This window comes from Labeo rohita, chromosome 11 (genome assembly GCF_022985175.1).
Source record: "Labeo rohita strain BAU-BD-2019 chromosome 11, IGBB_LRoh.1.0, whole genome shotgun sequence".
In the NCBI taxonomy this organism is placed as follows: Eukaryota; Metazoa; Chordata; class Actinopteri; order Cypriniformes; family Cyprinidae; genus Labeo; species Labeo rohita.
The window spans coordinates 28,190,973-28,218,816 of record NC_066879.1 but is presented as its reverse complement, the minus strand read 5'-3'; the positions used below and the strand labels follow the sequence as shown (position 1 = coordinate 28,218,816).

At 36.2% G+C, this 27,844-nt stretch overlaps 1 protein-coding gene across 3 annotated transcripts in view; it reads right to left on the bottom strand.

Moving 5' to 3' along the window:
* Positions 1 to 276: 276 nt before the first annotated feature.
* srgap2 (SLIT-ROBO Rho GTPase activating protein 2) overlaps positions 277 to 27,844 on the bottom strand; it is a 138,335-nt gene continuing 110,767 nt past the window's right edge. For 2 of the 3 annotated variants that reach the window (XM_051122167.1, XM_051122168.1), the window contains 13 exons: positions 22,143 to 22,227; positions 17,867 to 17,894; positions 17,359 to 17,389; positions 15,250 to 15,310; positions 13,748 to 13,825; positions 13,521 to 13,655; positions 13,284 to 13,389; positions 10,706 to 10,930; positions 7,294 to 7,373; positions 6,787 to 6,994; positions 6,477 to 6,623; positions 5,370 to 5,688; positions 277 to 2,700 (listed from right to left, as the gene is read on the bottom strand). In XM_051122167.1, the coding sequence (XP_050978124.1) occupies positions 2,233 to 2,700; positions 5,370 to 5,688; positions 6,477 to 6,623; positions 6,787 to 6,994; positions 7,294 to 7,373; positions 10,706 to 10,930; positions 13,284 to 13,389; positions 13,521 to 13,655; positions 13,748 to 13,825; positions 15,250 to 15,310; positions 17,359 to 17,389; positions 17,867 to 17,894; positions 22,143 to 22,227 (1,971 nt within the window). In that variant the 3' untranslated portion in view covers positions 277 to 2,232. The remainder of the gene's footprint in view (positions 2,701 to 5,369; positions 5,689 to 6,476; positions 6,624 to 6,786; positions 6,995 to 7,293; positions 7,374 to 10,705; positions 10,931 to 13,283; positions 13,390 to 13,520; positions 13,656 to 13,747; positions 13,826 to 15,249; positions 15,311 to 17,358; positions 17,390 to 17,866; positions 17,895 to 22,142; positions 22,228 to 27,844) is intronic. The other variant, XM_051122169.1, reaches the window with a different exon arrangement.

Sequence of the window (27,844 nt, the reverse complement as noted above, 5' to 3'; positions counted from 1 at the left end):
GTTTAATCTCAACATTTAATCTCGACTTTTTTCTCGCAATTTGACGATTTTTTTTCTCGCAATTTAACGAGTTTAATCTCAACATTTAATTTCGACTTTTTCCTCGCAATTTAACGAGTTTAATCTTCAGATGGTTTTATTTTTTACTGCGTGGTCCTAATCCTCTTCCGTAATTTAGCAAGCTTTTGTTTATTTAAAAGGAAAACATGGCTGGTAAAACTGGGGAAAAACTCATTTGTACACCTTTTTATTGAAACAATCAAACACATGTTTAGCAAGCAATTTTTTTTTATTTAAAAATGTTTACTACAAGAACTACACGTGGAATTATATAATGTATATTTGAGTGGCAACTACTATTGCTGTAACTGTACAATATTGTACCAAAAAGAAAAAAACCCACAAACAAAATATGAAGAAAAAGAATGTACCTCTGTAATGTACACTATTGTATATACAAAGTACATCTGAACACAGGTTCCTCTGGTAACAGATATCTGAATGGACAACTATAAATATATCTGACAAGACAATTCATTTTACAGTCTTGCTTAAATTGGACAGGAATTACATTTTAACAAGTTATGATTACAAAAAAGAAAGAAAAATCACCCTCACTTAATTTGTTCACAAACATACAATGCAGATTCAAGTGTATAATGATTGATCTCTATTTACTCAATGAAAGAAAACAGTATGTGTGTAAACGGAGGCCTCAGCCAACAGCATACTATTAACATTACACATTAAACACACACCGCCAGTTTCCTGCTATCATTTGCATGTAAAAGTCCCGCCCACAAAACAACTCTAATAAGACAGTTTCCAGTTGCCTTTATGAGGTATCAGGAACAACACACACAGAACACTTCCAATCATTAACATATGAACATATTTAACCACCTGTGAGAAGACGTTTTCAGAACACGACAACACATTCAGAAAATAACATGTTATTAAAAGTTACTTGGGAAAAAAAACGGTCTCAGTCTGTCTGTAGATATTTCCAGGAGTCAGTCAGTCATGCATGTAAGACTCTACAGGGCTTGTAATGCTTCACACTGAAGCAGGCTACTTTTGCAAACCACCACAACTCATTTTCTAGGACAATAAGGCCTCGCTGAGGAAAATACAGACTTGTCCGATCCATTCTGTCGAAGGCAGACCGTGTGATGAAGATTGTCAGACTTTAAGGAGGCTTTCTGCACACTTATCCTTTCTGAGTTGGAAAGCAAACTATGTTTTTTTTGCATGTGTTCCTCATTAGTCTGCTTGAAGTCTTTCCCTTTTTTGCATCGTAAAGCCATAAATCTCTAAAAGCTGCTGTAAGATTCAGAATATACATACTGTACGTAAACACACATACTAATACATAGATACCATGATACAGACCCACAGGTGAGTAATGACCTAGGGCAAATTAAATAACATTATTTTTATCTGTTTTGATTTTTATACATGGGCGATGAAGAAATAATGTGCTTGCGTGACATTTCTCAATTTTAGATACTTTTTTTCCAGTTATAATCATGATTATTAAACTTACACAAAACAACACCCTCTTTTTATGTGCCCATTGATATAATCATACAATAAAACAACATGTTAGACTGTTAATAATTTCAGAAGTGCTGTATGGAAATTAATCCGTTTGTTAGGGAATCCATGTTTGGCATGCAAATATCTTGTGAATCCTCATGCAACTATGTTTTTATTCTTTTTTTTGGTGTATTTAGTTGCAGAAGCTGTGCCCAATGTGGATTATATTAACTGTAACTACTGATTATTGTATAACAGACAGATTTGTGATCAGGTTGTAATGGCAAATTCATATCAGGAGAATTTGTTTCTATTCACTGTGATGCTGTGCCATCTGTAACCTGCTTCAAGTTGCACCAGCACTGAAGAAAGTGTCCTTGGAAAGCACATCCACTGCTGTTTGTCCTCAAAGTTTGACCTCTTTCCTATAAAATCAGTCTATACAGGTGGAAAAACTCTAAACCACTAATATTGGGATTAGAAAAGAGGGATTGCTGATGTCCATGTCTCAATCCATACTAAAACAGTGTTGTAAAATCACTCCAATGTTTCCACATGTGTATATTAATTCCACACACACACACTCGTGCTCACTCACGCAAGCATCCAATATCAGTTTGAGTCCGCAGTTTCAGTATTAGAGGGTGCTCTTGGAATTACTAAGAAACTATCACAGATCAAGGCTGTAAGCCATCAGACTGGGCAGGACTTGTCGGCTGGTGGTGGAGGGGGCGGTGGTGTTGGTGGTATGGTGGTGGTCGGGGATCCCATCGCTGGACTGCCCCCAGCCGAACTGCTTTTTGGAAACACCACTGGCTTGGGTTTGGTGGCTGGGGGTTTGTTATCTCTGAAGGAGGAGCCTGAAGCAGACAAACCTGTGGTGGACATTGATGACAGAGGGCTCTTGGGACCTGAGCTCTTGCTGGGCCGGAAGGTGGAGGGCATGTCACTGGCCGAGCTAGCGCTGCGCTGCAGAGGATGCTGGGAGGAGTCGGCCTCACGGAGCAGACGGGAATGGAGCGGGCTGGAGGGTTCAGACGCCCCGCCGCTTTTCAGCTGCTCTAGAGTGTCGAGCACGACATCAGGAGCATGTTTGACGTTGCTCTGCCTTTCCAGCTCTCGCAGCTCACTTAGAGCCGTGTTCATAGTTGCTTCAATGTCCTGAGAGAAAGACAAATAAACAAAAAGCAAATGAGAATATATAATATATAAAGCATATAATATTTATTTGATTAATTATTTTTAATTATTGTTTTTTTCTAATTCATTTAAAGTTTATTTTATTCTTATTTGTTTGTTTTTACTTATCCGAGTTTTTTCTAATGATTATGTGACAAACTGCACAGGTTTTTTTCTTCTTATTAAATGAAATGAAGTTTACAGTAAAATACTTTCAAGGTATCTCTTATAAAAGCCTGGTTAATTAGTTAATATGTAATAATAATAACAATAATTTTATATATATATATATATATATATATATATATATATATATATAAATAATAAAAATAATATAATAATAAATATATATAATTTATATTTGTTGTTTGCATTTCTATGGAAGCTTGTTTTTCACAACTGAATAAGGTTATAACGACTTTTGATCTAACAATTCTGACTTTTCTCACAGTTGGGTGACATAAACTTGCAGTTGCGAGTTATAAAGTCAGGATTGTGAGATATAAACTCACAATTCTGAGAACATATCAGCCTTTTTCCCCACAAAATTGGACTTTATAACTTGCAATTGCGAGTTAATATCTCATAATTCTGAGAAAAATTGCGTGAGAATTCAGAAACTCATAAACTCGGTTGCAAGAAGAAAAAAAAAACGCAATTCTGCGAGTTTATACTGTATCTCACAGTTCTGACTTTTCAACTTTCATTTTCAAGAAAAAAGTCAGAATTGCAAGATAAAAGCTCACAATTCTGACTATTTCTCTATTTCTTGCAACTGTGAGTTTATATCATGAAATTCTGACAAAAAAAGAGTCAGAATTATTAGTTTATATCTCGCAATTCTGACTTCATAACTCACATTTGCGAGTTTATATCACGCAATTCTGATAAAAAAAACAGAGTCTTGCAGTTCTGACTTTATATCTCACAATTCTGAGAATAAAGTCAGAATTGCAAGACATACAAGACAACAAAGGCCAAGAATGCTGCACTGGTCTCTTTAGTGAATCAACGGTGCTCTTTGGATATTTGGAGGTGAATATCAGCTGAAAAGACAAAATATTCCAAGGCACTCGTGTAAAAAAAAAAGCCTTTAATAGACTGGGCTAAATCATTAAAACAATTAAAAGTGTAGATCTACGCGTTTCGGCTTCACAGCCTTCTTCAGGATACACATCAAAAGCTCAAACAAGTGTTCTTAAACAATCAGTAGGCAATCACAAGCAGCTGGTTAATCAATAAGAGTGGCTAGAGCTTTCCTCCTTGCCAAAAAAACAAAACAAAACAAAACAAAACAAAACAAAACAAAACAAAAAAAAAAAATCTACACGAGCACCTTGGAGTATTTTGTCTTTTCTTGCAAGATATACACTTGCATTTGCGAGAAAAAAGTCCGAATTGTGAGCTTTTATCTTGCAATTCTGACTTTATTTCTTGAAATTGTGAGTTTTTATCTCATAATCCTGAGAAAAAAGTCAGAACTGCGCGGAAAGTCAGAATTGCGAAATATAAACTCGCAGTTGCGAGAGAAAAGTCAGAATCGTATGTTTTTATATAGCAATTCTGACTTTATTTCTCCAAATTGCAACCTTATTTCTCAGAATTGCAAGTTTATTTCTCAGAATTGTGAGTTTGTCTCTCAATTCTGACTTTATATCTTGCAACTGCGAGTTTATATCTCACAATTCTGAGAAAAAAGTCAGAATTGTCTGAAAAGTCAGAATTGCGGAATACAAACTCGCATTTGTGAGAAAAAAGTCAGAATTGTGAGCTTTTTTCTTGCAATTCTAACTTTATGTCTTGCCATTGTGAGTTGCCATTGTTATTTCTCAGAATTGTGAGTTTGTCTCTCAATTCTGACTTTATAACTCGTAATTGCGAGTTTATATCTCACAATTCAGAAAAAAGTCAGAACTGTAAGTTTATACCTTACAATTCTGACTTTATTTCTCCAAATTGCGATTTTATTTCTCAGAATCGAGAGTTTATTTGTATCACACAATTTTGAGAAAAAAGTCAGAATTGCAAGGTGTAAACTCGCAATTGCGAGAAAAAAAGTCCGAATTTTGAGATAAAAAGTCGCAATTACCTTTTTTTATTAGTTATTTAGTGGCGAAGGGACTTCCATACAATTTAAACCATGTATATGCTGCAATTTCAAAAAATGTTTAACTGGGTGTTTTTTTTGACATTTTTGAATAGTAGCCACAGCATGATGGTTCCCATACTTCACTCCTTTTCAAAAAGACAACATCCGTAGCTTTAGTTTTATTCTAATATCTGTTGTACAGCAAATACAACAATAAAACTGTGAGATGTCCACACTCAGAATGACTGGACCGCAGGAACTCAAACTCAATTATAACCACAGCCAAAATCGATTCTAGACCTCTATCCAGTCGTGAAATTACAGCTCAAAGAAAGACAAATAGGACGTTCTAAAAAACACAGACACTCCTCTGGAGAGCTCAGCACTATTTCCGGAGTGGAAAATGGATTTTCTTTTTAAATGCTTGTCATTTTTATTCATTGTAAGTTTGTATGAAAATTGACAGGGTCTGAATGTTTCTGAGTTACTTGCCGACTAAAATACTTTTGAACCCATCAAAACAGTGTCACACTGTATGAATTTCCCAGATTCTGGGTTGTACCTGTGAGCTGTGCTCCACCTGAGCAATGACCTCCGGGTCCAGTGGTCTGTGATTGCTGAAACTCTTGGATCGGCCTGCAGGTGTGGACTTGCGGAGCTGAGGACCTTCTACCTTAGTCTTCAGAGAGGAGTGTCGTGTGATGGAGTTTAAGACACTGTGAGCACTGACTGGCCGCTTGTCTGTCCCCTCCTTGGCAAGTCCAACTGCCGACATGGAGGAGGTCTTTAAACCCCCTGTTCCTCCGGATGAGCTCTCACCTAGTCCCTCCACTGGCCGGATTGTTCTCCGGATGCTAGTCGCCTCAGGCCGTTTCCTCATCCTGAGATGGGTAAAGTGCAGGAAAAATATATGAAAATCAAACTTTTCTAACAATATATGCATTTACCACATACATTTTTATCGATTTAATACATCCTTGTTCAATAAAAGTATTAATTTCTTTCAAAAAAAGAAAGGAAAAATAAAATTACTGACGCCAAACTTTTGAACGATAGTTTATACTGTGTATTTTATATAAATGCCTTTCTTTATAAATGTTAAAAACTTTAGCAAATGTTCCAGTATCATATTAAGCAGCGCATCTTTTTTTCAACATTGATAATATATCATCTGGTTTCTGATTAGAATGATTTCTGAAGGATCGTGTGACACTGAAGGCTGAATGTCAGTGTATGTATGATGTGTTTATTATATTTTATAATACTCTAATTTCAACAAACAAATAAATACATATTTTAAAAGACTAAATATTAATATACAAAAAAAACTGTAAATATAAATTTATTTTTTAGGGTTTTTTTATATTTTAGAATTTCTTTACATTTAATTTTCTATTAAATATTTTTAAATAATAAAAAAAGATAAATAATTATAATGATATAGTAATACAATTTACAATTATAAATTATTTTTAAAATAATGTTTGTAATGCCATGGAAAGAAACTATTTGAGACTATATACAACTATGAGATTATATACATATATGACATATCTGTCTTTATTCTAATCTAATTAAAATCTAATTAATATTTTTAACATTTATACACACACATTCTTTTACTGCACACCATTTTTATAAATGAAGACCATAAGAACTGTTAACTTACTTGTTGAGGTTAGCTAGGTAGATATCAGCTACATGACCTCCAGTGGGTGAGCTGGCACTGGCTCTGGTGGACACCTTCTCTTCCACAGCATCATGGGAAGCCTCTAGGTCAGCTTTGGGACTTCCTCTGCCTGCATATCCATCCGGCCTATCACACAAAAATCACAGACACCTCTAGAATTTACACACACTATGGGCGGTCTTACTGATATTGTTAATCAGTACAATAGATAAGTAACTACTGAATAACTCATTAGAAAAACAGTTCTGATTGATATGACTAGTTAAAGTAAATAAACCGATCAGCTTACATGTCTTGCACTACTATGTACTGGTGTGGCACCAGTCCCTCAGTGCCGTTGTGTCGGCCCTCCCACCAATCCTCAGATGCACGGTGGTACAGCAGCAAAGATGCGCCCTTCTTAAAGGAAAGCTCACGGTTGGTGCGTCCGGAGTAATCAAAACGTGCAATGGCCTCGATTGGGTCAGACTCTGAAACGTTCAAGGACGCTGACTTTACTATTTAGAGAAAAGAAAAACAGAGAAAGACAAAGAAAGAGAGGACAGGCAGGGGAGACAGCGAGAGGGAAGAAAGAGCACAAGGGAAAGAGGAAGTGTTATTGCGTGGGAAGCCAGGCAGGTTAGAGCACATTTATCACAACTGTTTTGAAGCAGCAGAAGGGGTGCGTGGACACACAAAGGTGTGAAATAGGAACTTCCATGATAGTGAGTTGATGGGTGTTGGCAGCAACAGTCTTGTCTTTATGAAAGATTTTTGTGCTTGTTAGTATGGTCTTTTGAATGACATCTGGGCTCACCATCATCACTGTTGTGGATTTCAGAAGCAGTGTCAGGTGCAGGTTCATCCACTAGAGGGGGCTCAATGTGTGAGCTATCACTGTAGAATTGACAGCAAGAAACATGAATCAGTGGAGACTTCAATTACAGACATTAGAAATGACAACAGCACAAACTTCAATCTTTAAATACACCCCCCCCCCCCCCCAACTCTAATTTTGTGAAATTATAATGTGATATTATTACAATTTGAAATAACTGTTTTCTGTGTCAATATATTTATTGGAAATAGACATATATAATAAAAGTATAATAAAAGTATTAATTTCTTTAAATATCAGCCAAAAAAAAAAAAAAAAACTCTAAAAACTCTAATTTTGTGAATTTTAAATAACTGTTTTCTGTGCCTCTCACTTCTGACCAATTTAATGCATTCTTGCTGAATAATAGTATTTATTTATTTTATTTTTTTAACTGACCTCAAACTTTTGAACATGATGTAAATATATAAATAAATAAATAAATAAATAAATAAATAAAATGCCAACATACCAACATACAAAGTTTGATTAGAAGCATTTTTAAAAGGTCATAAGCCTATTATTTACATAAGCATATTATTTTATTGTGTTTTATTTATATTTTGTATATATTTCTATTTATTATCCTTAACGCATTATTATAAGAATTCATATTGTTTTCCTTCTGCCCATTTTGGAAATCACAATTAGGGTTGCAAAAAGGTGGAAAATTACAGAAATTTCCAGAAATTTGGGGAAAATTGGGGGAATTTTCAGAAACTTTTGGAAATTTTCCACCACTTTGCAACCCTAATCACATTTTTTTTTACTGCACAACCTATTTTTTATGTATGTACGTATCTATGTATTTATCATTTTTTTTGCATTATTTCATAGTTTTTACATAGTTTTAATAGTTTTCATAGTTTTAATAGTCCTTACTATTACTCAAAAATGAAGACAACAGTAATATTCAAGAATGAGTAGGTGTATTAAAACTGTTGACTGCTAATGTAGTCATTCTGGACTGAGAGGGAATGAGCAGAAGGAAAGCTAAAACAAGCGAATAAAATAGTAAATCTGAAAACCAGTTATGACTTCAAGTCGCTGTCTCACTCTTCAGCCCTGAAACAGTGTGGTCATGCTTCTTTGAAGCAAAACAGGAAGCAGACCACAGATATGAGGATCAAAGCTGTATTTTCCTGTGGCCTCTTGACTCTAAACTGAACCTGCCCTCACTCAGCTCCAGTAGAGGGAATATAATGTGACCAGAAAAACACTGTACTAATGCACAGGAAAATGGCTCATTTCCAAGGTCATGAAGGCTGATAACAGCTCTGTTATGCCATTCACAGGCCAAGAAACCTCTAAAACCCTAGTATTAATTTAGTGAAAAATCCAACATAACAACCCTATTGAGCACTTAAGCAAAAACACTGCCCAATTTACTGTCATCACTGTACCAATAAAAGCTGCTCTCTCGTAACATGTGCTGGAGGAATTCAAGCATTATAGAGTGAAAGTGCAGTACTCTACTGAGCTGGAATATATCTCACTAAGACCATCCCGGGTTATTACACAGACAGTTGGCAAGCCTGAAGCCAGGGCTAATGAAAAGCTTAGTTTCATTAGAGAGCAGCTTTAGACAGAACGAACTTGGGGATAATGACTGTATAATGTGCTAATCTCTGTCTGGTGTGTGTAGAGAGAAATTGTCAGACAGGTTTGGTAAAGCACACGTCCATCAGGGCTTTAGTGAATCTTTAAAATGACAGACTGGCCTCATTGAGCAGTTAGTTGGTGAAGAAGATCCTGTGATCCTCCTGTCACTCCATCTGAGACTGAGTGCAGCTTGCTTTCATCTGGGCTCTTAAGGTAAAATGATCTGTGTGGCTTCTTCACCCGTGAGCAGATGAGTTTGTGTTCAGGGAGCTCAGAAGCTGCTGTGATTTTTAATATTTTCCCCAGAGACACTGGATGTCTCATTCTACACAGCATCAGTCTTTGAAAAAAACTTTCTTTTGCATTGCAATGACAGTGATGATCATATATATATATATATAAAATAAATACAATAATAAATAGTGAGTATACAATTTTAACATTAATTTAACATCATATTTAGAAGCAAGGGAATATTGAACGAGAATTTGTTTCACAATATGAAAATGTCCTTAATTTTTATAAGAATATTATCACCAAGTGTACTAAAATAGCCTCAATTTAATTAATTTTAAGCTACTTTTTATTTTATTGTTTTTTTATTATTATTATTTTATTATTTTTATTTTATTTTATTTTGAGTGCATTATGACTTGGACAATATGCAACATCATTTCTCTTGCTGTAATTCTTTTGAGATTCACTCAAATGTTCTCTGTAAATAATTATTTGAATAATACACCCTGACTACAAAAATCAAACAAATTTTTCAACATTTATATTTTTATAATACACTGCTCATTAAACATCAGGACTTTTACATGCATCTCACATTCGGATTTGAGACTATAAAGATGTAAATTAAATTAAAGATAAAATTAAATTAAATTAAATTACAGAATGAACAGTAAATGATAACCAGGACAGTAACTGAGCTTGCAAAGTGTTAGCTAAAGTTTGTTGTTAACGTGTCTCGACTTCACTTGACCTAAAGCCTCAGGAAGCTGAAACGAGATTCTGACTAAACCCTGAGGTAAAAACACATCATCTCACCAGCTCAAAGTCCTAATTACACCGCCCATACAATCTAAACAATCGTGTTCATGAAAACCACATGAAACGAGCCACGTCTTTAAGCCTGCATCTCACAAACAAACCCGATCTGGACACGTCACTTTCTTTTCACGGTGACACAGCAATCTGAAGTCATTTTCTTGATGACATCCAAAACAGTTATTAAAAAGCTGTAGGAGGGCATTTCATTAGCACTTGGCCTTGAGCAGGGGAGGATAACCTCGTTTTTAATTTAAAAACGGACCTCATGATGGTGTTTTACGAGTCTGGCTGCCTGCCACTGTTCTGGTTTCTTTCACTGTGACATCTTTTGGGAGTCTAGGTCATGTGCTGATACACGCTGAGGGTCAGAAATGTATCTGTGTCTTCAACCATTCAACTGACGGCTTAAATGAGCATAATAAATGTAGCATGTAAACTTTAAAAAGGGACTGACTCTCTGTAGGGCTCTGTTGGTCTTTATAATGTCTCTTCATCTTTTTAACGCTCAATCCATCATGTCTGCCTGGTTCTGCATTAAATCAAGCTCGTCTGATCAACTCATTTCTGGTTTTGCGGTTCGGCTGAGCAGCTGCTCAAATAAAATGTGGGGCCAGTATTCACTGCCAGTGAATATCACAGAGATTATTGGCTTCATTTTCATCCTTTTTTTTTCTTGTTTTGTAACCAGATTTACCAGTATTCCTCAGCAGCTCCTCCACGATCATAGATGGGCCCCTCCAGCTCACGGGGTCCTGGAAAGATGCTCTCGTGATGGATAATAATGGTTTTGATGAGCTCGTTCACATGTGCCTGGCAGGAGACTTGGTCGTGGCCCTCGGGTACAGACATTAGTGTGGGGCCGAAGCAGATAGCCAGGTTGTAGGGGTCCATCATGTTGTCGTCACTGTACTGAGAAAGACTAGTTTCAAAAAAAAAAAAAAAGAGCGAAAAATACAGTAAACAAAAAGATAGGACTGTAAATCAATTAAATACACAGTGATCGCCAAGTTTTTTTTGTCAGTCAAACCCCTATAACTTAAATATTTACCTAAATATTTTAAGCTAGAATTTTAATAACAACAGATTTGCATGTTCAAGGTTATTTGATGTCGGTTAATGGTCACATAACATGCAGGCAAACAAATATATATTTTTTCAATTAATTGATTAGAAAAAATTAAAAAAATATATAAATAAATGAATACAACAAAAAATAAGAAATCAACTTAAAGGAAACCCTGGGTATTATGACTTGTATGGTTTAATATATAGTAAATGATGTCTCTTACTAAAATATGTAGTAGAAAACCCATTAATGATTTATGTTATTTAAGAAATTATTTTTACATATTTTGATGACGTAAAATGGTTGCACTCAGTAAGCAACTGGCGCTAGTTGTTGCTATTCTTACCACAACACAACTCGGAAAATAAAATGTGGATTTTTTGAAATAATGCAAGTCTTTCATGGGTTTTCTACTATGTATTATAGTAACAGCTTGAAGTGCACCAAATATCTTATAAAACTTACAAAATAGTCATACTATCCAGAAACATGTTAAAATAATCCCTGATCACATGACTATTCTCATGGAGAGATCAGCTTCTGCTGGACTAATGTGAAAAACAGACTGAGTTCCAGACTGAGTCTCTATCTACACTTCCTTACGACAGCTCATTTATCATGAGCCTAAGCCAGCTTTCTCCCATTTATGTGTGTCTGTAAAAATTTTCTGAATTGTTACACCCTTTTAATTGTTTCCCTTCTTACTCCACAGTGTGCCACTTCGTTTGATTACTGAAAACTGGGATGTGTCCAAAAAGTGGGGAGAAGTATCTTAATTGTCTGTGTATTTGGGGCAATAGGGTGTTGGGATACAAGCAGTAGGGGTACATAAACATCCACATGGAGAGGCTCCAGACCAAATTTATGAGTACTGTCCTGTCCAGACAGTCTTCAAATACCCATCTCTCTTTCTTTATTTCTCTCTGTATTGTTCTGCAAACGTCTATACAGTACCATCCACGTGAGCTCTCTTGTTTATTTGTGAGTGTATACCATGCATACCTACAGACATAAATGAGCGTAACACAGCCTAGAGCAAATTAGAGAAAATTAGCAGTTCTTTAGAGACCCATTTTGGCACCTCCATTGACTTTTATAGCGGAGGAAAGATCTATCGGCCGTAGAGCAAACAGAGAAGCCATTCACTGAGGGCTGCAGACGTCCAGCATGGGAGCACTAATGGTGGCTTGATGGTGACACCATACGTCGACACACATTCGCTTCCCCCTTCTGGCTGTGATACGAGGGCTGGAAAGGGTTCAGATGCTTTAGGAAAACCAGTAGGAGTAGGAGCTAAGATCGTGTTGTGGTCTGGAGGGTCTTTCAAAACAACCACAGGGTGAAAAAAGTGGATGTACGAGAGGCAGAGATATGGAGGGACTTGTTCCAAGAGGCTTGAGTGCTGTAGCCCTCAGCTGAGGTTGGGTATGGGCCAATCTTCTCTTTTCAGTAAGAGAATATTTAAATTTGTAGTAAAAGGGTCTTGTAAAATGTAAGTTTAGATTGTATATAAGCTCTTCGTATTCTGTGGCAAGGTTAGCTGTAATAAATCACTGTAAATTGGCACTGGTTTAAAGAAACTGTTCACCCATTCTGTCATCATTTATTCACCCTCATGTTGCTCGAAAACCGCTAACTTTATTCATTTATTTACTGAAAATCTCATATCTTCAGGGATGCAAAGTCATCAGTGGTAAAAAAGCTGACAAATTGACATACGTTATGTGATTTCAAATGTTAAACCACACAGTTTTCGGCAGAAAAAAAAAACTACACAACCAGTGGCATTTGGCATTGCTGACGTCAAACTTGCAATGCATCTTCACAAGTCATACTTTAACCAAATGCAGGTGCCAATGAGTTTGTGATTTAAGAGCTGCAAGTGAAATTTTAATTGAATAATTATGGATATAATGGAACATCGAGCACAAACCATATGGACCACATTTATTTTAACTGAAGGACATTTTGTAATTTCTGAATCCCTGATTCACTTTCATATGGAAAATAGCACTTGGGACTCTCTGCGAAACATCTACTTTTGTGTTCCCTGGATGTAAGAAAGTGATACAGGGTTGGAACGACATGAGGAGGAGTAAATTATTGTCACAGATGTTGATCTTGAGTTAAAATCACAGACAAATCAAACTGAATGACTTTGGTGGGAAAGCTCATTCCACACAAGCTTCAATCAGCAAAAGCTTACTGGTTGAGGAAAGCGAACAGGTATCTCATGACAACCAGGGTGTTGCTGGGTAGAGACAGCAGGACTTTGCGGATGTGGACAGCTCTGTCCTGGAGGTTCTCCATTGCTGGAAAAAACAACAACATGAACAAGAAATGAGTTCATTTAGGACAAAAGCTCCTTGACTGTCTAATCTGGTAAGACTGGTCTGCAGTACGCACGTGTACCATGGGTGTAGAAAATAAAGTGGACACTCACAGACACAGGACATTAAGTCATGGAACACTTCCTTAGGAAAAAGGGCGTTCTCCAGGCCTCTGAAGTAGAGCTTTAACACTCCAGCGATGGAGTCCATATCGTGATCGTTCTGGTCCCCAGCCAGCGGGTCCTCACCTGAGACACATAGTAAGAACCCTTTAAGATTGCAGACTTGATTCGAAATAAATAAACGAAGACTCAGCACGTAAGAGTCCAGACAGACTTACCTCTTTCAAAGGCGTTTTTAATATCATTGACTTCCACCTGGGAGCCTGACACCCTGAATATCCCCTCGTGATGGAGACCTGTACAGACACAGACATGATGTTATGGATAGAGAATAGACAGAAGTGTCTTGTTTGTTTACTCTGGCAAGTGTCTTGCTTGTTTACAAAAAAATGTTTGTAATAATCTTAACTCTATTAACTAAGTCATGTAACTAATTTTTTTTCGAACCAGTAATACTTTTTTTCAGGATTCTTTAATAAATAAAAAGTTAAAAAGAACAGCATTTATTTAAGATATATAGTTTTGTAACAATATATAAACTAGTATTTAAAAGTTTGTGGTCAGTACATTTTTATTCTTTCTTTTTTATTTTTTTTAAAGAAATTAATACTTTTCATTCATCCTTTTATTCAAGGATGTGTTAAATTGATAAAAAGTAATAGCAAAAACTTATATTGTAAGAAAAGATGTATATTTTGAATATATATACGGTTCAGTGCGTACCTCGGTTCGAGGGTCACGGTTTGATATGACTTCGGTACAACAGAAAGAAAAAACAAATCTACTATGCTAGGTTTCTTTTCATTTATTTTAAACAACAAACAGTAATACAAATTACAATTTGTACATGTACATGTATATATATAACATTAAAAATCTTCCTGCTCCCAAACGTTTGAACAGCAAACATTTTTTTACTTAAACAGCTCTTAATTTTTTTTATTTTTTTTTTTGTGTGTAATGAACATTTTAACATTCATTCACTATATAGACATTTTTTCTGCAATGGAAAAGTTCCATGGATGTTAAAGTTTTTTCATGTAAAGAACCTTTATTTTTATGACTCTTATAAGCCAGTTTTTTCCATTTGATGAAAAGAATGAATTATTTAAAAAGATAAATTTTTGTTTATATGATGAATTGCTGCTGATTGAGGGCAGTTACGAAAGTATCTGACTCATTTGTTTATAAGACAACCTGTAGTTAGAGATACACATTTTAAACATACAGAGTTTCCACCCCATTTAACCACTTAGTATCCAGGACTATGGAAAAATTATTAAAAATCAGAAGTAATTTCTAGCAGATTAAATATTTGGAAGAGAGCGCAACCAGAAAAACGTATATATACTAGAAACCTAGTTATGAATGTATTAATTTCAGTAACTTCTGGAAATTCCCTGATATTTCAAGATTTTCCATGACAGTGGAAACCAAAGAAATAAATGGTTTAAGTTGAATTAAAATAAAATAAAGCAACTAAAATAACATTTTTGTTTAGTTTTTAGTTGGGAATAAACTGGGCTGAATTCTCACAAATCCAAAAAAACAAAAAGGATGGTGCTACAGGAATGGAAGTGGTATATATTGTATGACAGAAAAATAAATGAAGCAGAACAGAACACTTTTTTTCATTTCGTCAGGCAAAGTCTACAGAGAGACACAGCAATAGTGCCTTTGGCAAGAAAGGAAAAGTGAGAGAGAAAAAGAGGGAGCTCACCGTGTCGACTGATGAAGCGAATACAACTCTCCACCATCAGGGGAATGATTTGGCTGGACTCCTAAAAGGAGGAAATCAAATATATATATATATATATATATATATATATAAGAAACAAAATATGAAGGAGAAAATATGCAGGTCTGTTTGGATGGTTCAGGGGTTTTCTCTGGACATTCTGCAGCACAGGAAACCTTTCTGAACAAGGGTCTCTGTTTCTCAGCAGAGTGCTTAAATAATAATAATATTTGTAAAGGGAGGCAGGCATCAGACAGAATTTAGGAGGGAAAAGCAGCACAGTTTGAGCCATGGGGGAATGGGGCAATGGTTGCTAGGAGACAGCTTCTCTCCACAGCTTCCTTTTGTTTGTTTGGGTGAGCAGGAAACGGCTAAGCGAAGCAGAATTTGGGCCATGTCTAACCTGAACTTTACTGCTCAGAGGTCACGCTTACAAACTCTTATATATACTTACATCAGTATAAAGCATGGTGGGGCTTTTTGTATTCATTTTTCTCAATAAATCTTATGTTTCTCAAATCATTTGTCTGCTAGTGACAGAATATTGCTCTTATATCAATATCCCTCACTAGAGGGCGATATGGACATTGGGGTGGTCAAATGATGGGTTACAGTGTGTACTTTTCTTTGTTCACCCATGCTGTGCAGTGATAAACCCCTGTAGGGTTTAGGTGGGAGGACGTATACACTAAATTTGTCTCACTGGCCCAGTTTACAAATTTATCCCACCGCCAAATGGACAATGATTGCAGGGTGGCACTGCTATACTACTGTTATTTTACTCATCTCACTGGATATAAGCACATATTTACAGCAAAAAAAGTGCACATACAGTAATCATATAATCAAATACACATCACACCTGGCACATGTAAGTAAGGTTGGGAAAGTTTGACTGTGATTCAGAGTATCGATGCAATTCCAAAATGATTTTCAAAGCATTTTTGTATATGTGTATATTTATGTGTGTATATATTGGCAGAGTAACCTCAGTGAACTCTGATGCCCTTGACTGTTGTTTAATTATAGATATGTTCATTTATACTATTTATTACATGAATAAATAGTATTGATACAATTTTTATTGATATTTATTTTTAATTTCATGGATTATTTATTTATTTATTTTAAATTCATTGTTTTAGTATTTATTTCATTTAATTAATATAATTATATTATTAATTAAATTTATAACTATTTTTTTTTCTTCTGGGTTGGCTGGGGAGAGACTGAAAATGTAAAAACAAAAAAACAAAAAAACAAAAACTTGTCTCTATAAAAATAATTGCATTCATTCCTGCTAAATAAAAATATTTAAATAAAAAAATTATACAGTATAGAAAAAGAAAAAAAAAGAATAAATTATTAATAACCTTAATAATTACAAGTGGCTCCATGACTTTTCCTCTGAGCATGTATTCATTTCTACTATTTATTATAATAATAAATAGTATTTATACCATTTATTTATTTTAATATTATCTTATTTTATATTTTATGTTTAATGTATTACATTTAATTATTTATTTAGTTATTTATTTTAGAATCATTATTTTAGTATTAATTTAATTTAATTATTATTAATTATTAATTAAATTAATTAAATGTATTATATTATTAATTATCTACCATATAATCTTCTAACTACAGTCATTCCTGCTAAATAAACAAAAAAAAAAGGTAAATAAACATATGAAATAAATAAATACTAAATGAATTCAAAATAAATACACAAAGAAATACACAAACAAACATGCAACAAATAAATAAACACAGTGCACATCTTGTTTGCTGTGGTAGTTTCAACTGTATGATAAATTATGCCCTAAATGATTTCTAAGTAAACACATTTCCTTTAAAATTGTTTTTTTTTCAGCCTTTTTGCACTTGACGTTTAAAGTTATAAAATTATTTGATTGTTTGCACAGTGTAAGCACACTATTTTTCGATAATATATGCCAATCCACTGTTTTCCCAGCACTGCACATCATTGTCCTGTATGCTGATTTCAATAACAGCTGATTATGATTTTTTGTGGACTGATCCAGAATTAATTCTAAGTCGATTCTACCAGCGAGTGGTGATAATTACCTGTTTCCGAACAGTGGAGTTCCTCCGTCCGCTGATGGACACAAGCAAGAGAGATGAGATGGCGAGAAAAAGAGAAAGCCCTGTCATTACAATAGATCATTTTCCCCAAAAAATTTGCTCTAATTTTCCTCCACATTCAATTTACAAACTGCTCATGGCCATTAGACCAGTAGAAACTACCCTCACGAAAAGGGTCCTATTTTTATCCACAGGCCTTAAACACACACACAGACAGGCAGGCTTTCAGTAGTATTTGTTGTGAAAGCGCTTGTTTTATCTCTTCCGTGAACTCTTGTTTAAAGGTCCATTCCCATTTCCGTACTCCATTATAACTGCAGAGTAAATCACCTTTCCCTGGCCTCAATAAATAAATCAGCAGATGTGAATAAAAGATGAATATGTCTAGACAAGATATCCATCTATAAATGGCCCTGAAACATCTGCATGTGTGCTAAATTAATTCTTGTGCGTAAATGGTTGGATTTGTTGGTTTTCCCACATCACTCACCTGGCAAGGCAGTAGTCAGTCTTCTGACCTGAACGGAGAGATACAAGGAGAAAAAGAGAGAAGAAAACAGTTAGAGGGAGGCTGGATGTGTGAGGAAGAGGCCACAGCTGGACACAGTTTCCTTTTGGGAATAAAACACTGTCCCGCTTCTTGTCAGAGGACCTTCCTGTGGGACTTGAACCCATATCCACACATTCCCCTCCAAAAACTTTCAAAAACATCACTATGTGCTATTTTCCCCATCACATGCAGTTCGAGACCGCAAATGCCAAACGTGCAACAGACTTCAATGAGCTAATCATCCAAAACACTTTATTTCCTTCAGTCTGTGCTGGAACATTCTGTCAGTTACTCAGTAATAGCAGCTGGGGTTGCACATACTGTACTCGGCACACCGAAGGCTGGATTTACTGAGGAATTTTGGCATTAAAATTTGTTTTTATTTGTTTTTGTCATATGACAAAATAAGTAAGACAGCTTGTAAATAACTGAGTTGTTTCAAATTCGATCAGCAAATCCAATTAATGATTACGTCATTAGCTTTGATGCACGTCTACGACTTCACACATTACATAATCACGTCATGAAAGGTCACACATGGTTAGTTCTCCGTCTGTGTACTGTGTAGGGCGAAAAACGTAATTTTCTCCTCCAACTTCGCTGTTTTTGTAAAAGGCGTTTGACTTTCTTTGCACATTCACTTTGTAAACACCAGGTCAGTACTTTTGCCTACATCATGTGTGACTCTTCCAAGGTGACTATGTAATGCTATGTCGAGCTACTGTAAGGCGAGCATTTGTAGTTAAAAATATTATTTAAATTTATTATTATTTTTTTTTATAGAAAATGACAGATCGTTTCGATAGATAAGACACTTATTCCTTGGCGGGATCATGCAGAGCCCTTTGAAGCTGCCCTTAAACTCCAATTTGGACCTTCAAACCCGTTAGTTACACTATATGGAGAAAAATCCTGGAATGTTTTCCTCAAAAACCTTAATTTCTTTTCGACTGAAGAAAGAAAAACATGAACATCTCGGATGACATGGGGATAAGTAAATTATCAGGAAATTTTTATTCTAGAAGTCAACTAATCCTTTAAATTTAATCACAAGTAATCACTAATAACACTATTTTTTATACTGTACATAATTTTGAGCACCAAATCAGCATATTAGAATGATTTCTGAAGGATCATGTGACACTGAAGACTGGAGTAATGGAGGAGAAATTTAATATCTACAAAATTATTACTGCTTCTAATAGCTCTAGTCTCAGCTAGCACGCTTATTTCACAATAAAGTAATCAACATCATTACTCTCTCCATCACAAATAATTATCTCTTCGTTATCATCTGTGTCATCAGTCTGATTTTCTCAGTTTCACTTCCTATTTCACTGGCAGTCCGAACCGACTGGCTGACAGTTTCGTTCAGTCTGTAGGAATGAACATGGGTGGAACATCAGAGTGAAAACACTTCAGGAAATCACCACTGTGCTCTTCTCTTTCTTGCACAGACTCATTTTCTCTGTCTTGTAGCATGGCACATGACCTTTGATCTCCGCCATCCAGAACTGGCTATGAGTAAGTGGATAAGATCATGCTATGGTCCAGAGGACAGCAGTATAGAGCGGCTCTGCGCTGTTAAAGCTTCATGATCTGATGAGACTGATGACATCAGTACCATCCTCTCAAGCTAACACACAAACTGTCAACTTAGTACCCCCTCTGCATGACACTGCAACATCCCACACAAACACATGAACGCTAACCCCACACGAAAGAAACATTATTTAATTATTAATAAAAAAATAATTATTTTATGGTTTAATATATCATGTTACACACATTTTCTTAGCTATCTAAATGAGGATGCAAAAGACTACCATAAGCTAATTATAAAACATTGTGTTCCTATACTAAAATTTGATTGGTTGAGCAACATTTCAAGTGCTACAGTATCGGTCCAACAGCACATCATTCACTCAACCAATTTGTTAAAAAACTCAGATTCATTTAGGAACAAACACATGACTATCTTTATGAGAAAGTCAGTTGAATCATTCACTTTGTTCAAAAACACTGATTCATTTGCAGTGTTGGGCAGTAACGCATTACTTTGTAATGCGTTACTGTAATTTGATTATTTTTTAAGTAATGGAGTAATTTAACGTGTTATAATCTGCTGGACTCGACGCAACAGAGAACGGCGCGGGACAAGACTTGATGGGCGGGTGCGGGCGGGCAGAGACTCATGTGTGTGCGGGATGCGACAGAATGATTTGTGGGACTCCCGCAAAATAGAACTATTTAAACATAAGATATCTAAAACAAATGAATTGCTATTCATGTATTGCACAAAAGCATGAAGGACAACTAATATAAAACAAAAACGATTAACACGTGTAAGCATAGGTAGAGTTTCTATTTATAAGACTTGTTTGCAGCGTTGAACAATGTTGATTTCTGGAATGCAATAGACAATCAGAGAATCCACTCACCGCTCGAAATGCCATGCATTCTGCAACCACGCACGCAGCAGCCTATTGCTTTTAGCTAAAAATAACAGTGGTTTGTGACTGTTGATGCTTTAATAACAAATATTTTATGGGGAGCATTTATGCTGGGATGTTAGGCAACACACAAACTTACTATTTCACGTAAATTTCGTGGATGTACAGAAAAAAGTAATGTAACTAATTACTTACTATAAAGTAATCAGAATAGTAGTTTGATTACTTTTCAAAGGAGTAATCGGTAATCAGTAATTTAATTACATTTTCAAAGTAACTTGCCCAACACTGTTCATTTGGAAACAGTCATATACATCGTTGCAACGATATCAAAATCTCACGACAATATCACAGTATGAAGTCCACAATACAATATTATTGCGATATTTAAAAAAAAAAAAAAAAAAAAAAAAAAAAAAAGACAAATGAAGACTTCGTACATTTTGAAGTTAAATTATTCCATCTAATGCACTATGAGACTTCAAAATTAAGAGCTCCAACCCACGTTCTTAACTAAGAAAACTTAGAAAAAAGAAAAAAGTCAGTGAATTGACTTCTACCTGAACTTTAAAGGGAACTCAACCCTCTTTTTATTTGTGGTATACGGTCTCAGTATAAATTACATTTGCACTGGTGTTTTAGGAAGCTCAACAAATTAGAATATAATAATAATAACAACAGATGTATATTATTGTTAATAGCCATATATTGTAAAAACTGCACTGTAAAAAAAATGAAAATGAATATTTCATAGGTATATTATTTTTATATTATTATTTTTTACATCCCTATCTTTCACTCAACTTTGTTTAATAACACTGATTCATTAAGGAACAAAGCACATGGCTGTCTTTAATATGAGGAAGTCAGGTGAATCATTCACTCAACTGATTTGTTCAAAAACATTGATTCATTTGGAAACAAAACACATGGTTTTCTTTATGGGGGAGTTATTTAAATCATTCAGTCAACTTATTTTCTTGAAAACACTGATTCATTCAGCAACAAAGCACATGACTGTCTTTATGAGCAAGTCCTTTGAATTATTCACTCATCTGATTTGTTCAAAAACACTGAGCCATTCCAAGATGAAACAATTGACTAGCTCTGTTTATATGCAGTAATTTACATGCAGTAATCTGAGTGAATCCAATCCAATTTCAGATTCTAAAAATTCTGTTTATATGAACCTTACATTTTGCAATAAGATTCACATATTGCACATATCACAAAAGGCATGCACGTTTTTTAAAATAAGACTGTGAAAAAGAGTTGGATTCAGGAGTTTGCATGCTCATTTCTTGTTTCCTATTGATTGGATTATTTCGTCTACACCATCATCGTTCAGTCGGACTGATTAAGATGTCTACTCGAAGGCTTTTCAGTCCAATTGAGTCATGAATCTGATCACTAACAGATAATTTGGTTTCAAAAACAATAAATGTAAGTACTGTTTTTATGAATGACTCATAATGAATCTTTTGCTCAACCAATTGATTGAAAACACTGATTCCTTTAGGGAACTTTGTGTTCCTCTGAGAAGCACAATGGTAGATTTTGCTTCGACTTCGTTTTGAAGTATTTTTACTTGTGAAGCAAAAAGTACCTGGTACTGTTGTGCCTAAACTATAACTTACTCAATATTAATGTATTGCTTATTGATGGAAAGCAATATTACACCCACAATATTTTATGACATCAGTTTTTCCATTAAAACAGTTCATAAACACACATGCACACATCATTTGAGAAAGATTACTCACTTTCTCCCAGAGTCTTTTGAATCAGATCATGTTTAGCCTGTAGTTTGGTGATGAGGTTCCTGCCTTCCAGAAACTCCTTCAGTTTCTGAAACAGAGAATATGAAACGTTTTAACTCCAGCACAACTGTTAGACCATCTCAACACTCATGAACAAACTTTGCTGAGAAATTTCATTTGAATAGCTATTAAGTGAACAGTATAATCAATCTTTCTTCCTTTTCTTGGCTTTCTGGCAAAGTATCCTTCCTCCACCCATTTCAATTTGCGGTGTAGTGTTGAGACTATACATCTTGCTGGCGTAAACATTCATTTCATATCCACTGGAGCACAGGGAGGCATTGGATCTATATGCTCTAATAGCTTATGACTCTTTGGGGGCGAGAACCCTGACCTGATGGAAACCTGACAGCAGAGAGACAGATAGAGGAGTCAGGAGACGGATGGAGAGAAACCTGAACTGCAGAGGGAATGAGGGAGCTTGGTAGACAGATGCTTAAAATTTCATCCATCATATATCACAGCCATACCAGCATTAGAGTCATGCAGACACAGGAAGTATAGCCAACACATGGAGCCATGCACTAGTGCTTTTGGCAGAAAGAGACAAGCTTAATGTACATAGGGAGTTAAAGAGAAAGGGGAGAGAGGGAGATATCAAGATATGATGTAATGAAGGGGATGTGCTAAAACACCATGCACAACATAAAGTGACAAACCTCTTTTGTGCTTTATTTGTTCATTTTTTAGAGGTATATTTAAAAAAAACAATTACTGTATAGACATATACTATACATATACTACATATACAAGTCTTGGCTACAAAAAGCTATCGAACATTTTAACCATTACTGGTCAGAAAAAAGATTCAGTTCACAGTTCACTAAACACAAATTGACAGCAGCTTTCACACTACATGGGGCTAAAATGACAAATGGAACCTGACATGAAATCATTAAATTGGTTTTTTACAAAAAAAAAAAAAAAAAAAAAAAAAAAAAAAAAGGAACAGTAAAACGATTATTAAACAAAATAATTCATAAAACAGTAACAGTGAAAAAAGACTTAAAAAAAAAACACATGAATAAATAAATATATAAATGCATTATAAAACTGCATGTTACAAAACACATGTAACAATTTGCATATATACACAACCAGTCAAAAGTTTTTCCTTTTTTAAAGAAGTCTCTACTGCTCACTAAACCTGCATTTATTTGATCCAAACAGCAAAAAAAAAGTAAAGTTTTGAAATATTTTTCCTATTTAAAATAACTCTTTTCTATCTGAATATATTTTAAAATGTACTCAATTCATGTGATTTTTGGATCAAATAAATGCAGGCTTGGTGAGCTGAAGAGACTTCTTTAAAAAAAATCTTACTGTCCAAGAACTTTAGACTGGTAATGTACACTGGTAGTGTTATGTATGTGTGTGTATATATATATATGTTAATTACGTCAAATTTTTTAACGCATTTCACGCATGCGCAGTGTGACGAATTATTTGTCAGGAAAGTGGTTGGGGAGCTAAAGGCGAGATGGAGCAAGGTGAGCAAGGTGGGCCTATGGATGGATTCAAATATAAAAAGAATGATGATGGTACAGTTAACAAGTACAAGGTTTTTTGCAAGATTTGTAACAAGGAGTTTCAATTTCACCGGAGCTGTTCAAGCTTGAGTTACCATGTCAACGCCAAACATGCGTTTGCTGGGCCGTCAAGTTCAGCAAGTGGTTTGCGCCAGACCACGCTGGATTTTCGCAGGCCATTAACAAAATCAACCTCAGATAATTTGACCAGCACAATAGCAAAATGGATTGCAAAGGATTGTAGACCCATTAGCATTGTAGAAGACTCAGGCTTCATGGATGTTTTGCTAGTGGCCTCTCAAGACTCATCCTATAAGCTACCGTCAAGAGCCACAGTTATGACGAAAATCCACGAGCTCTATGAAAACGAAAAAGAAAAAAGGAAAGAGGTCTTGGCTCAAGTAAATTATATCGCCCTGACAGGAGACACATTGGACATCAGTGAGTAACAACAATTACCTCGGAGTAACTGCACATTACATCAGTGACACGTGGGAACTGAAGTCTTTTGCGCTGACTATATTAAAAACTGAGGAGCGTCATTTTGCGGAGGCTTGTAAAGAACAGTTCCTGTCTGTTGCACGTAAGTGGGACATCGAGGGCAAAACGACAACCATTGGGACTGACAGTGCACGCAACATGGTTGCCGCAATTCGACTTACACGCTATAAACACATGAACTGTGTCGCTCACATGCTGCAGAGAAGTGTCACAGTGAGTTTTGCTGACAGCGGCTTTGTGAATGCTTTGGTCAAGGCTTGCAAAGTTGTCGGTCATTTTAAGCACAGCCCAGCAAATGCTGCGGAGCTTCAAGCACAACAAGTCAGCCTGGGAAAGAAGCAAGAGCCATTGATCCAGGATGTTCCAACACGTTGGAATTCGACGCTGGAAATGGTCAAGCGCTTGAGCAGCAATAAAGAGGCTGTCATCGCAGCCCTGGACAATCAGGAGCACAAACTCGTTTTGCCGACCGCAGCAGAATGGGATAAACTGCAGAGGCTGGAGACACTTCTAGAGCCATGCAGGTAAATCAGTCTGTAGCCTATCAAATAACATTGCTTTGATTATTTTCTGGAATAAATTAAACCAAGTTAAATATCAATAACATGTATGTATGTAAAAAAAAATAATGATAATAATAATAATAATAATAATAATAATATGTATATGTTGCTAACCTCTGTTCTAATATTACACTGTCTCTGTCTGTGTGTGTGTGTGTGTGTGTGTGTGTAGGTATGTAACTGAGCTCCTGGGTGGGGAGGCCTATGTCTCCTGTTCTGTGGTACTACCTTCTCTCTGCCACTTGCGTCTCAAGATGGAAGCCTGTGATGAGGACCCTGCATATGTTGTGAGATTCAAGACCAAGTTCAAGGAGGACCTAGCATCCCGTCAAGAACAGCTCAACAATGCATGGCTCCAGATTGCTACAGTATTGGATCCTCGTTTCAAAGACTTGAAATGCCTGCCCAAGACAGACAGGGAAGAGGTGTGGATCACACTTGAAGGGATGCTGCAACAAGAATCACCCAAAAAAAAGTCTTCACAGACACATGATGATGGGCCACCCAGGAAGAAAATCAGCCTTCTGCAAATGGGCTCAGATTCAGAATCAGAAGATGAAGAGGTCCAACCTGCCATACACAGGTACAGAGCAGAGCCCATCACTAAATTGGAGGACTGCCCCTTGAGGTGGTGGGCATCTCATTCAGGAGCCCATGAGAAGCTGGCCTCACTAGCTCACAAATATCTAGCCACTCCTGCAACCACTGTTCCCTGTGAACGACTTTTCTCAGTTGCAGGTCACATTGTGAACAAGAAAAGGTCAGCTTTACTTTCGGAAAATGTGAACAAGTTAGTTTGCCTCAGCAACTGGCTGAAAGATGATAAAGCTCAGTAGATTTGAAAGGTGATGTGCGAACAAAAAGACCAGTTTCAGTGCAACATGTTATAGTAGTTAGGCTTGCTTGAGCAACTGGATTAAAGAATGGAGGTAAAGGTAAAAGATTGTTCTTTTGGTTTGATTTAAAAGTTTTATTGAAAATATTTTTTTCCACACAAAAACGCAACAGATGACTCAAATTGTGCATGATAAAAATGTGGTAGGCCACTGTTATGATTTGACTACATTTATTGCTTTCTGTTCAATTGAATACTGTAAATTGTTCATCCTGGTTAAAAGGAATGCCAAAGAGGAAGCGGTGGGACATTGCAAAGACAAATATTATGGTGTGTAGTATGTTTCAGCTTGATTTAAACCACCATTATTTGTGTTAATAAACAGACATAATATGAAAATTATGTATCTGTGTCATGTTATTTATCTTTTGGTATGCATTTCAGAAAAAAAAAATGGTTAGGATTCAGGTGTAGTTGCAAATAGTGATTAATCCTGATTAATCCACTGAAAATTCTGATTAATCTGATTAAAAATTTTAATCATTTGACAGCCCTAATGATAAACGCAACACTTTTGTTTTTGCCCCCATTTTTCATGAGCTGAACTCAAAGATCTAAGACTTTTTCTATCTGTCTAAATCTGTGTTAGTGAGCACTTCTCCTTTACCAAGATAAATTCCATCCACCTCACAGGTTTTGGCATATCAAGATGCTGATTAGACAGCATGATTTTTGCACAGGTGTGCCTTAGGCTGGCCACAATAAAAGGCCACTCTAAAATGTGCAGTTTTATCACAAAGCACAATGCCACAGATGTTGTAAGTTTTGAGGGAGTGTTCAATTGGCATGCTGACTGCAGGAATGTCCACCAGAGCTGTTGCCCGTGAATTGAATGTTCATTTCTCTACCACAAGCCAAGGCGTTTCAGAGAATTTGGCAGTACATCCAACCGGCCTCACAACCGCAGTCCATGTGTAACCACACCAGCCCAGGACCTCCACATCCAGCATCTTCACCTCAAAGATCATCTGAGACCAGCCACCCGGACAGCTGCTGCAACAATTGGTTTGCATAACCAAAGAATTTCTGCACAAACTGTCAGAAACCATCTCAGGGAAGCTCATCTGCATGCTCGTCATCCTCATCGGGGTCTCAACCTGACTGCAGTTGGTTGTCGTAACCGACTTGAGTGGGCAAATGCTCACATTCAATGGTGTCTGGGAGAGGTGTTCTCTTCACGGATGAATCCCGGTTTTCACTGTACAGGGCAGATGGCAGACAGAGTGTATGGCGTCGTGTGGGTGAGCGGTTTGCTGATGTCAACGTTGTGGATTGAGTAGCCCATGGTGGCGGCGGGATTATGGTATGGGCAGGCGTATGTTATGCACAACGAACACAGGTGCATTTTATTGATGGCATTTTGAATGCACAGAGATACCGTGACGAGATCCTGAGTCCCATTGTTGTGGCATTCATCCACGACCATCACCTCATGTTGCAGCATGATAATGCACGGCCCCATGTAGCAAGGATCTGTACACAATTCCTGAAAGCTGAAAACATCCCAGTTCTTGCATGGCCAGCATACTCACCAGACATATCATCCACTGAGCATGTTTGGGATGCTCTGGATCGGCATATACGACAGCATGCTTCAGTTCCTGCCAATATCCAGCAACTTCACACAGCCATTGAAGAGGAGTGGACCAACATTGCACAGGCCACAATCAACAACCTGATCAACTCTATGCGAAGGAGATATTTAGATGTGTTGCACTGTGTGAAGCAAATGGTGGTTGACTGGTTTTCGGACCCCCCCGGACCCCCCCAATACAGTAAAACTGCACATTTTAAAGTGGCCTTTTATTGTGGCCAGCCTAAGGCACACCTGTGCAATAATCATGCTGTCTAATCAGCATCTTGATATGCCACACCTTTGAGATGGATGGATTATCTTGGCAAAGAAGAATAGTAGAATTGCTCACTAACACAGATTTAGACAGATTTGTGAACAATATTTGAGAGAAATAGGCCTTTTGTGTAAATAGAAAAAGTCTTAGATCTTTGAGTTCAGCTCATGAAAAATGGGGGCAAAAACAAAAGTGTTGCATTTATATATATATATATATATATATATATAATATACTCACTTTTGTGAGATATTGTGTGTATATATATATATATATATATATATATATATATATATACACACACACA